The sequence below is a fragment of the Polypterus senegalus genome, unplaced genomic scaffold, assembly GCF_016835505.1.
Source record: "Polypterus senegalus isolate Bchr_013 unplaced genomic scaffold, ASM1683550v1 scaffold_3192, whole genome shotgun sequence".
Lineage (NCBI taxonomy): Eukaryota > Metazoa > Chordata > Cladistia > Polypteriformes > Polypteridae > Polypterus > Polypterus senegalus.
The window spans coordinates 1-12,500 of NW_024380047.1; the positions used below are offsets into that span (position 1 = coordinate 1).

The 12,500-nt window shown below is 38.9% G+C and overlaps 1 protein-coding gene across 1 annotated transcript; it reads left to right on the plus strand.

The window, feature by feature from the left end:
- The first annotated feature begins 16 nt into the window (after positions 1–16).
- LOC120520092 (gastrula zinc finger protein XlCGF49.1-like) lies at positions 17–10,716 on the plus strand. Its single transcript, XM_039742718.1, has 2 exons — positions 17–291; positions 10,106–10,716. Exons 1-2 carry the CDS (start codon positions 78–80, stop codon positions 10,714–10,716), a joined length of 825 nt encoding a protein of 274 aa, XP_039598652.1. The 5' UTR covers positions 17–77.
- Positions 10,717–12,500: the final 1,784 nt, after the last annotated feature.

Below are 12,500 nucleotides of genomic sequence, written 5' to 3' on the forward strand. Positions count from 1 at the left end.
CGTGAACTGGGTTAGTGAGCTTTAAAGTGGAGGATGAAGAGCAGTGTGTCAGCACTGAGGTGGCCAGCTATAGGAGTATGGAGAGTGTCAAGGAAGATGACCTTCATTATGGAGATCAAGATGGAGCAGTGACCCCGTTAATCTCTTCTCATAGCAGACACTCTTCAACTCCGGAGTCTTCTATTAATGTAAAATATGAATCATTACAGTCTGACAGAAAGGGAACTGAAGACATTTCATCTTCTAGAACTGAGGAAGGTGAGCCATCAACTAAGATGTCATCTGAAATAAGTAAGTGGAAAATAACAATCGGTGTACGTTTTATGGTCAGGTTAGGGAGTACCATCTTGCGCTTTTTTTAAAAGAAACTTAGACAGACGTTCAGACTATATTAAACATAGAGATTTCACTACATTTTACAGGGTTTAGAATTGCACTTCTTCCATTATTGTTTGTAACATTATTAAAACACTCTTAAGCCTGTTTTTGGTAAAAAAAAAAAAAAAAAAGTTTGTGAACCCTTTAAAATTCCTTTTATTTCTGCAATAATTCCTCCTAACTCTGTGGTCTGATCTTCAATTAAGTCCTTTAAACAGATAAACACACTTGCTTTAAACTAATAACCAACAATGAGACCCTTGTCATTCCTGAATACATTATTTAAACATGTGAACAGTCCAGTTTGTGACCCCCTGTCTTTAGAAATGTTCTCATCCTCCTTAGCTGCAATGACCTCCACCAAACATTTCCTACAGCTGCTACTCAGGGTTCAATTTCTTGTCTATTCATCATTTGAAAGTTTTCAGTTCCTTGATGTCTCAGGGTCCGTGTACTTTTTGGTATTTGAAATTTCATTTTAGCAAAAACGAAAATAAAAGGAATTTTCAGATTTTGATTTTTGATTAAAGAATAAAATGAGAGAAAATAAGGTATTTTGTAATTCTGTGATAACAAATAGCAGTCATAAAGTTAAAATTACACACACTTTTCTGAATTTATTTGTGATTCAAATAATGAAAGTGAAATAAGCTCAAAAACAACAAAACAGGCGCATTTTGTTGTCTGAAGCGTAAATTACTTCTTCTTCTGCATGATTTTTGATGACCGCGTGCGAACCTCCCAGCGTCCTCCTCACAAGACATGCGACCGATGGCCTTGAAGTTACACTGGCATCAGCAGAGGATGGACCATCACGTTGTTTTTCAGAACAGTAAAGAGTGACACTCTGGGGCGAGGACATGACTGCAGTAGCGTATGGATTAGCATCTTCCCGGTAAAAATACAAACTTTGCTTCATTGATGTAGCAGTTGTTTTATGAACAGTATTGTTATTACTTACTGTGAAGCAGCGAACATTTGGTGATTTCATTTACTAATACTAAGTCTGGCAATTTTTATAGTGCTAGCATTTTGAATGTGTGTAAATGTGTGAATAGTTCCTCATTGACAAATGTAACACATGTTAAGAAAACTTTCTGTAAATCACGCATTAAGCTCTACTAGCGTATTACACTTTTAAGCACTAATACTAAAACATTTACTAGCTATAGTAGCCGGTAAAAGTCAATGAACAACCATTCAAAATGCTAGCACTCTAAAAATTGCCAGACTTACTGTTAGTAAATGAAATCACCAAATGTTGGCTGTTTTCACAGTAAGTAACAACAATAATGTTCATACATACGAGCAGTTACATCAATCAAGCAAAGTTTGCACAGCTTGTATTTTACGTGAAAGATGCAACTCGATGTCCTCGTCCCAGAGTGTCACTCTTTACTGTTCTGTAAAACAAGCGTAATGGTCCATCCTCTGCAGTGTAACTTCAAGGCTGTTGATCGATGTCTTGTGAGGAATACGCTGGGAGGTTCATACGTGTCTTCAAAAATCGCATGAGAAGAAGTACCTCCCGTTTCAGACAACGAAAATGCGTTGGTTTTGTTGTTTTTGAGCTATAACACTTTCATTATTTGAATCACAAATAAATCCAGAAAAGTATGTGTAATTTTAAGTTTGTGACTGCTATTTATTACCACAGAATTACAAAATACCTTATTTTCCCTCATTTTATTCTTTAATAAAAATCTAAATCTGAAAATTCCTTTCATTTTCGTTTTTTCATGTTTGCTTCTAAAATGAATTTTGAAATACCAAAAAGTACACAGACCGTCTCAGGGATTCCTTAATTGATCAGCTGACTTCAGGTAAAGCTAATGAATCCTAAGCTCTTCATTTTGATTGGCCGGTCCAGAACACCAGCTTTCTTCTGTTTAAGCCTTTCTCTTGTTGACTTCTTTTTTTGTTTCGGTGCTCTTGTACCTCCAACCCACTGTGAAATGGGGACACACACATGGTGAAATGGATGGACCGGCATTCAAAAGACCCACACACCAGACCATGGGGTGACATTTATAAAACTTTGCATGGAATTGAGTGTGAAAATATGTGCACAAAAAAAAAAAAAAAACATGAAAATGTGTAATGTAGAAAAAACTCTGATTTATAAACTGGGTGTATGCACATTACTACAAAATTTACTTTTTATAAGTCACAGTTACTTTTTAAATATGTATATGTGAGCACTCTTTGAATTGCTATTCTGAAAACATTCACCTATGGAGCCTGCTAATCTGTCCCCTCTGTCTGCAATCATGATGCTGCAGAACTTCATTAGCTAGTAGATCAGCCTCTTCCTCCAGGCAGTTTGAGACCCCACCGCCTGCATTTGAGAATATCTGGCTTTGCTCTTCATCTGACAGTGAAAGATCATACTTGTAGTTACAGCGCCTCTCCTCTGTGCTCTGGGGTTCAGGAAAGGTGTAGGACAAAACTGTCTGTGCAGGAAGCCACTGTCACCTGGCACATGTAATGACATGATTGTTCTTGTCCATGTAAAGCACCATCACATCTTTCAAAGCTACTTTGTCTGAAAATAAATGAATCCCGGTTTGAGCCAGGCCGTGCAGACATGACATTTGTCAGCTACATCTTGGATGACTTGTGTATTAATAGAATGTCACTGCTTACGGTTAACAAAAGTAGCTTCAATCTTGCTAGGTGTCCTTTTTATAATATGAGTGCAGTAAAGTGTTCCAGTTGTGTTAGGAGAGCTGGACGCTGCTGCAGATTGACTTTTTTTTTTGGCAAAACATGTCATGTATTATGTGTGTGCACCCACACTTTATGAAAGCCAGATATAGCGCATTGCCATTCGGGTAATGGCATCCAGCACAGCAGGCATAATGGAGTGAAGCTTGGCTGAGATACTGTTGAGCAGTCGGCCAGTTCCCTGAGAAGAGACATCAACTAGCAGATACAAAGTGAAGACAAAACAGAATGTTTTCAGTGCAAATACATTATCATTGGCTCATAAAGGAACTAAAATACAATTTGTACATCGTAGCTATCATTTTTGAGGTATTCTGTTTGTCACATCAACTCACATTATAATAAGACTTGGTGAAATTAATTATGCTTGCAAGTTCTCATTAAGCTGGTTTGGCTGCATTTTCCTGCTTGATCAAGGGTGTCATCATTTCCCAGTTTCTCTGAAATGTTGTGTATGTCAAATTTTCTGTAAATAAACACATGCTCCCCTGTCAAGTTTTCTTTTGTAAATCTTGACGTTTGTATCGGAGGTTGCATACACACATTTCGACTCTAATTTTGTGTGTATGCAAGCTTTATAAATGAGGCCTTAGGACCGTTACTAGCCTCTCTACAGGTGTGGCAGAAAAGTCATGAGACTGGCAACACTGCAAGTGATCTGGTAACGCCTGCGCTGTTGTCCTTGATAGAGCACATGTATCAGTACCCTCCCATAGCTCAGTGCGAGTTTCAACTCCTTCCGTTAACTACGTGATTTTTGTGACTGCTATTAGCGAAGTTGTGTTTTTGGTTGTGCGTCACGCAAAATGGAACAGTAGAATTTGGAGCATTGTTGTGCCATTAAATTTTGTGTTAAGCTTGGAGAATCGGCAAGTGTGACGTTGAAAAGTTAAAACAGGCCTATGGGGAACATTCTTTATCCTGAGCTCAAGTTTTTCAGGAGGCCTTCAACTTGAAAACCAATGAAAACATCGAACGTGTGAACACTCTTGTGAGATCAGGCCGTCGTGTAACATTAAGAATGTTGAGTGAACAATTAAATGTGAACAGATTTACCGTTCATCAAATTTTGACTGAACATTTGCACATGTGAAAGGTCTGTGCCAAAATGGTGCCGAAAAACCTCACAATTGAGCAGAAGGACAATCAAAAAAATGCATTCCTGTGGTTCCCCAGCCCCCTTATTCACCTGACCTCAGTCAGTGTGACTTTTTCCTTTTTCCTAAACTGAAAAATGTCCTCAAAGGACGTCATTTCGGGACTTTAGAAAACATCCAAAAGAGTGTAACGGACATGCTGAAGACCATACCGGTTGAAGACTTCCAGCGCTGCTACCAACAGTGGGAACAACGCGTCTCCATCGGTGTGTAGCTGCCCAAGGGAACTACTTTGAAGGGGATAACATTGATGTTTCAAAAAAATAAAAACTTTGATAAATAAAAAATCAGTCTCATTACTTTTCTGCCACACCTCATACATACTGTAGGTGTCAACCCAGGTAGCCTGACTGCAAATTCAACAGGAGGCTTCAGCATGCACAGGCCCAAAATGGATTACTGGCTTAAATAGTTATAATAAAGCACTCATCAAATGCCAGTAAACAATTGAAGGACAACATCCCTGGCATCAAATATAAAGGGTGGGGGGTGGTCCTTCAGAAGTGACATTGGTGTGGCCCCACCTATTATGATCTCATCCACAAAATACAAAGATATTTGGGTAATTAATAAACAACACAATATAAACAAAACATGAAATTACATAATCAGAATGAAAAGCCGAGTAATAATTAAAGAATATTGAAAGCACTAAATAAGCAAAGATATTCTTTTAAATTCTTTTGTTAGCTTTTCCACCTTTATTCTTTCTCTGTATTATAATCTCCTCTTGACAATCTTTAAGAGTTCTTTTGATGTGACGTTGGTTCAGTTTAACTGTTGGCTAAACTAACAAGCTTGATGGTCTGATGAATGGTCTCCTCTTGTCTGTCGCATTTCTTATGTTCTTGTTCTGTATGTTCAGGAGCAGATTTTATGGAGAAGAGACAGCTTTGCCAGCCCCCACATTTCATTCCTTTTATTTGTCTGAGTGCCACTAAGCCACACCTCCAGTCTCATCTCATTGGTTGATCACCTGACTTGACGGGACTCTAAAGGTTTAAATGATGTGTTCAGCATTGACAGTCCAGTTGTTTGTGTGTTATGAGTTCAGGTTGATTGTGTTTGTCTGTTATTGTAGTGCAGTTGAGAGTCAGACCATATTCTCACAAGGAATTTGGACAGAAATTCAGATTCCAAAGGGTTTGCAAACATTTTCATGCATATGTAGACTGTATATGTAAATTTAAATTCTATTGAAGATTTTAATCAACACATTCTCAGAGCGACTTAATCCAACCGAGTGTCCATCTCGGTGTATCTTTAGCTAACAGTCTTGAGTTTGGCCTTTTTGTGTTGTAATGTGTACAGGAACACGGGGGACACAGTTGGCAACCAGTTATGGGTAAATTTTGGACAAACATTAGGATGTGGTTCATTACACAGAGGGCCACGGACACATGGAGTAAGTGACCAAGCGGTGTGGTACACATGAGGCGATTAGGAGCGTTCAATACTCGACTTGATGTTATTTTAGAAGAATTAAGTGGATAGGATTGGCAAGCTGTTAATAACATTTCAAGTCTAATTTTACAAAACTACGTTCAAGTCAAGTCAACCACCACCCATGAGAAAGAGAGCCAAGCCAACATAGTGAAACTTTAATAGTAGAAAACCTAAGTAAATAAATAGAATAGAAAGGGGAAGAGAATCTGCTTCCTCAGTGCTTTAAAAGCTTATTCTAAAATGTTATTAATTAGACCCTGCCAGGTTTTAAAAAAGTTTTGCACGGGTCCTGTAGGTGAGTATTTATTTTTTTCCAATTTCAAATAGTACATAACATCAGTTACCCACTGACTGAAAAGAGGTGAGTTAGGATTCTTCCAGTTGAGTAAGATAAGTCTACGTGACAATAGTGAAGTAAAGATGATTACAGTTTGTTTGTTCCTCTCCACTTGAAGCCCCTCTGTGAGCCCACCAAACAGCTGTTAGTGGGTTAGGAGGGCTTGTGACTCCAAGGCTGTCTGATAGGCACTTAAAGATTTTGGTCCAGAATGATGTTAATTTGGTGCAGGCCCAACACATGTGACCCAGTGGAACTGGGACTTGATTACAACGTTTGCAGGTTGGATCTTGACCTGGAAACATTTTGGACAGTTTTAAGCGAAACAGATGTGCTCGATTATATAATTTTGAATCGAATAATTGTATGCTTTGCACATATGGAGGTTGAGTGAATTCTCTGTATTGCTACTTTACATTCCTTTTCTGATATATTGATTAAGAGATCTTTTTCCCGTTGTCCTCTTGGATCTTTGAAGTGGAGAGACTGTAAAATAATTTTATATATTTTAGAAATGGAGTCTAAGTCCTCGAAATTGAGCAGTATTTTTTCCGGCATGAAGGAGGGTGCAAGATGAGTAAAATCGAGCAGTTTAACAAAGTGAAAGAAATGTGTAGCTGGAATGTTAAATTTGGAATGTAATTGTTCATAGGATACAACAGATCTCTAAGTGATTCAATCTCAAATGTTTTCCAGACTTTAAAAGCTCTGTATGTTTGAGAGGGAGGGAAAAGGTGGTTATCGTGCAGAGGTGTCACAGATAAGAGCTTCTCTGCCTGAAAGTACTTCCTGCATTGGTTCCTGAGCAATTTTCTGAGTAAATGAAGCACAATTGAGTTGTTAGTATATTGGCGATGACTTGTATTTATTGGGGCACAAAGCAAGGATTATAAAGTACTGCAGGATTTTATTTCCGTTGCGGACCAAGCCTGTGTCTGTTGATCTGTTTGTGTCCATGTCCAGGTTTCTATAGCTTGTATATTTGCCCCCCAGTAATAAAGTTAAAAGTTAGTGGCTTTTAACAGGCCCTCAATAGGCGCCCAATGCCCTTGACTCCTTCGTGTCACTAGTGCTTGGCCACTTTGACTGTTTTATGCGTGATTTTCAAGGACTACTTAAACATTTTCCTTAGTATGGATTTATAATGGCTATTTTTGTCTTTCCTTTTTCATGTGTGTATTTTGTGTGTGTACATACACATGTGATTAGAGAGTCATTGGAGGTTGTGAGGGGTCTGCACGAGCCTTGATCACTCCATGTGCTGAGTGTTTCTCTCGACCCACAATTGTTTAATATCCGCTTGCATGTCATATTTTTCTTCAGATGTGTGTTTGTGTCATCTTTTCACCAATTTGACCCCAGTTTTGTGAAAGCATAAGCATTACATGGTGGTTTTTTTTCAGTGTTTTTGTTTTAGAGACCTTGGTTTAGTTTTTTTTAAGGTTTTGTGGTTGGATTCTGGAGCTGCTATCTACATTATACATGATTGCTGTCAAGACATGGGGTAGACTCATTTTCACACCTCGTAGTGTTCTCTTTTGTTGCCCCTTTTTGTTTTACCCTCTTGTGTTTCTTTTTGGATTGTGAGGTTCTTCTCTTCTACTTGCAAGCACTTGACTGTTGCTGAGTTATTATCTTCCAAGTAGGTTGATACAGCCTGTTTGTAAGAATCATTTCTTTTAGTTAGACATTCAATGAGCTACCTTAAGGTACTACTGTGTGGCAGCATCCATCTTTTACCACTACTAAAAATTAAAATAAAATAAAACATGGAGTTTTGGTTCTGGTTTGTTGTGCTCTGCATGTGAAGGTTCTTAGTGTGGAGGTGTTTCACCCAGCAGGTTTTGTTCAATCTATGCCACACCTCCATATAGTAACACATTATATGCATCCTTTCTTCTTGTAAATTCCAACTAATCATCGGTATGGATGCAAATACATTTATCAATCCCTTGCTCAATAAATCACCTTCCCTGATTAATTAGCTAATTCCTCCCTCTTCACAGGCGCTTGCCAGGTTTCTTTTCAAGCTCAAAATTATGCTTATGAGAGAGAAGGTAAATGACCTTCTTTTGCGGTCTGCAGAATTGAAAGTTCATTGCCGGTGCTCTCTTTGCTATCTCCCTGGTGCTAAACTTAGTAAACTGTTAGCACTTGGATTGTGCAGATGAGACTTGTTAGCCTCCATGTCCCAGGTCGAGCATACAGTGCTAAAATAGAATTATATGTAATAGCACTAACTACTGTTTTGAAATTAATAAGGGTTTTTATTCTTTTACTATTATTATTTTTTCCTGAAGTTTCCCCTCTGCTGAACCCCATCTTTGGAAGCGCTTGATGTGTTTTTCAACTCTATTCAATTTTACCAAAACTCTTGAGGGAGGGGGATTAAAAACAATGATGCTGCCCTTCTGGAGGCCCCTGTTTTAGCTGAAAAAGTTAAATCCATTAACTTAATTTTTAAATCCATTTGCACAAAAAGAAAAAGTTCCTCTGGTCCAAGTGGTATGAATCCTGAAGTATATTTTGCATTTTGGCCACAACTGTGCAGTTTGCTGTTTCAAATGATCATGTGGGATTTTTCAGTGAGATTTGTGTTTTATTCATTTAAATTTTACTCTGTCCTCTTTTGTATAGCTCCAACATGTCAAATTCATATATTAGAATGCTTTTGCTTTGTTATCTCCTTCCTGTATTTTGAAATCAAGCACATCACTGAGTCAAGTGGCTTTGTGCTAAGTGTGTAGACATATCAAGAAACATTCTGTTGAATAAAAACACCTTTCTCATGTTTGTCATGGCACTCTATTTTAAACACAAACCTTTCCAATATAACAACAACTGAAGATTAATACTTACATATGTATGTATTTTACATAATACTAGCCAACCCGCATCGCATAATTATGTATTGATAGGTGAACACTTCCTGAAAGACACAGTTGTCCAAATGGGGTGGGTTTGAGGATACGACTGTAAGTGAATGAAAAGATGGAACTTTGGAGAGAGCATCATACAATTGTCGGTGACTGAAAACTGGAGGACCACCGTAGTGCCCCCACCTCCCAGAGCGAGGGATGGGGCTGGATGGCGTCCCTCTAAGAAGTTGGACGCTGAACCCTCGCGGGTCGCGTAACTATTTAGCAGGAGGGAGTCTCGCTCGTTATTGGAATTAACCAGACAAATCGCTCCACCAACTAAGAACGGCCATGCACCACCACCCACAGACTTGGGATAAAGCTATCAATCTGTCAATCCTCTCTGTGTCCGGGCCGGGTGAGGTTTCCCATGTTGAGTCAAATTAAGCCTCAGGCTCCACTCCTGGTGGTGCTCTTCCGTCAATTCCTTTAAATTTCAGCTTTGCAACCATACTCTCTCCAGAACCCACAGACTTTGGTTTCCTGGTTGGCTGCCCTGCGGGTCATGGGAGTAATGCCGTCAGATCACCATTCAGCATTGTTTATGGTCGGAATCATGATGCTATCCGATTGTCTTCGAACCTCCGACTTTCATTCTTGATTAATGAAAACATTCTTGGCAATTGCTCTAACTTGAATTGTTGGTGGGCGGGGCTCTGTCGTGCATGTCACATGGTCTGTATTGGGTACCATGGTCGGCCGCTTAGTAAATTTTTGGTGGGCTTGGCTCTGTGAGTTGGTGGGCGTGGCTCTGTCTTGCGTGTGTCTTGCTTGCCATGGATTTAGTGAAGTATATATATAGATTCTAAGAATATGATAAAAACCTGATGATGTATTTCTGTAATGTAGTATCAATAATAATCTTGTTGATTGTGCCTATCTTATGTGAACTCTTTATTTTACTGATTAAACTTTTTGGCCCCACTGATTATGCTCATGTAGGGACTAGTTGTAATATGACTGAAAAAATGAACAAGTTAAATATCTTTCCACACGTTACCTAAATATTAACAATTGCTTATGCTTATCAAAGTTTGTTCATAAATCCACCCAACACTTGTTATTTCATGTTGTAAGATAATGTCATTATTAAAACTGTGGATTAACAACTAAGCTCTTTTATTCTTTTAAAACCTATACAGGTATAAAACTTCACTGCTGTTCTGAATGTGGCAAAGAGTTTTCTGAAATGAGTAATCTTCAGAGCCACAGAAGAATTCACACAGAAGAAAACCCGTATTGTGGCCCTGAATGTGGAAAACAATTCACTTGCAGTGGTACTCTTCAGACTCGTATTACAACTCGCACAGGAGAGAAGCCATATTGCTGTTCTGAATGTGACAAACAGTTTTCAAAGGGAAGCAGCCTTCAGAGCCACCAAAGAATCCACACAGGTGAAAAGCCATATGACTGCTTTGAATGTGGTAAACAGTTTTCAGAAAGAAGCCAACTTCAGGGCCACAAAATAATTCACACAGGTGGGAAGCAATATTACTGTTCTGAATGTGGTAAACAATTCCTGCGACGTAATACTCTTCTGAGGCACATTAAAACTCACTCAGGAGAGAAGCCATATTGCTGTTCTGAATGTGGCAAGAAATTTTCAAGAAGAAATAACCTTTCGATTCATGAAAGAATTCACACTGGAGAGAAGCCATATTGCTGCCCTGAATGTGGAAAACAATTCACTTACAGTAGTAATCTTCAGGCACACATTAAATCTCACTCAGGAGAAGCCGTACTGTTGTTCTGAATGTGGTAAACGATTCCGATGTAATGCTCTTCTAAGGCACATTAAAACTCACTCGGAGAAGCCATATTGCTGTTCTGAATGTGGCAAGCAATTTTCACAAAGAAATCACCTTTCAGTTCATGAAAGAGTTCACACAGGAGAGAAGCCATATTGCTGTCCTGAATGTGGAAAACAATTCTCTTACAGTAGTAATCTTCAGGCACACATTAAATCTCACTCAGGAGAGAAGCCATACTGTTGTTCTGAATGTGGTAAACGATTCCCGCGATGTAATGCTCTTCTGAGGCATATTAAAACTCACTCGGGAGAGAAGCCATATTGCTGTTCTGAATGTGGCAAGCAATTTTCACAAAGAAATCACCTTTTAGTTCATGAAAGAGTTCACACAGGAGAGAAGCCATATTGCTGCCCGAATGTGGAAAACAATTCAATTACAGTTGTAATCTTGAGACACACATTAAAATTCACACAGGAGAGAAGCTGTATTGCTGTTCTGAATGTAGCAAAAAGTTTACACGGAGAAGCCAACTTCAGATTCACCAAAGAATTCACATAGGATAGAAGCCATATCCCTGTTCTGAATGTTGCAAACACTTTTTACAAAGAAGCCACCTTTTGACTCACACTGGGGGGAAGCAGTTTGGCTGTAATAAATGTGGCAAACACTTTTTAAAAAGACATACTCTTCAGATCCACCAAAGAATTCACACAGAAGAAGCCATATTGCAGTTCTGAATATGGAAAACAATTCTCTGAGAGTAGTACAGTTCAGATACAGATTAACACTCACACAGGAAAGAAGCCATATTGCAGTTCTGAATGTGGCAAACCATTTTTATATAGAAATTATCTTCAGTGCAAGAGAGAAATGTTTGGATTAGACAAACACACCGAAGTAGTATTCATTCACGGAAAACTGAAATCAGCTTTGTTGAACATTATCCAATAACTTGACCAAGAGGAGACCTAATTAATAGTTGGGAATTAATGAGGGTGTAAACATAAACCATAAAGAGCAGTGATTGAAGATCAGTGAATACACAAAAAGGGTAAAATTGTCCTCAAATAGCTTTGCATTAAAATCCCCCTTTATCATTAGGAATCCTTGATGGTGTTTCATCCTTTTATAAGCAAATCAAGGTCTTCATAAAATGTTTTAATTTCTTTCTCATCTTCATCTTCTGTTGGGAGTAAATCTGTCTGAGTTTTTAGCCTGGCCACTGGTGTTCCCTGTATGGTTGCATACATACTGTAGTTCCTTCAGATTATGTTTTATATGAGATCAGTGCTTTATGAGTTCTTCCATTTAGAATTAGAGCAACTGCTCTTCTTTTATGTTCTGATCTCAGGTATATCTGTATTTTCTTTCTGCCCTGGTGAGTTTGTGTAGAAATGTCCCTCATTATTCCTGTAGGCCTCTGAACTCCCAAAACCAACCAGCCCCTGCCCAAAACCAGGCACCCCACCCCCGGTTCTTGGCCAGAGTGGGGAGTAGATCCAATAGTCATTGCCCATGGTGGTACAATTGTCATACATCAGGACAGGCTAACAATTCTGCAGATTTTGGTGCAAAACTGAGGAGAGAAACTGACAAGGTGGTCTGCTCTGAAGCTCTGTGCCATCCACCAGTCCAAGTAAGGTTGAGGAGATTAGAAGGCTTAATGTACGGCTCAGGTCTTGGTGTAGGATAGAAGAATATAAGTTTATGGGGCTTACGACTCCTTTTGTACCTGATTGGACCTGTTCTGCCACAACGGGTTACATTTGAAGCCAGTCCTGGGGGG

Bases quoted from the DNA above. Each gene is read 5' to 3' on its own strand.
- LOC120520092 (XM_039742718.1), top strand. From the start codon at position 78: ATGGAGAGTGTCAAGGAAGATGACCTTCATTATGGAGATCAAGATGGA. The intron at 292-10,105 runs GTAAGTGGAAAA...AAACCTATACAG, and splicing joins TAAGATGTCATCTGAAATAA to GTATAAAACTTCACTGCTGT.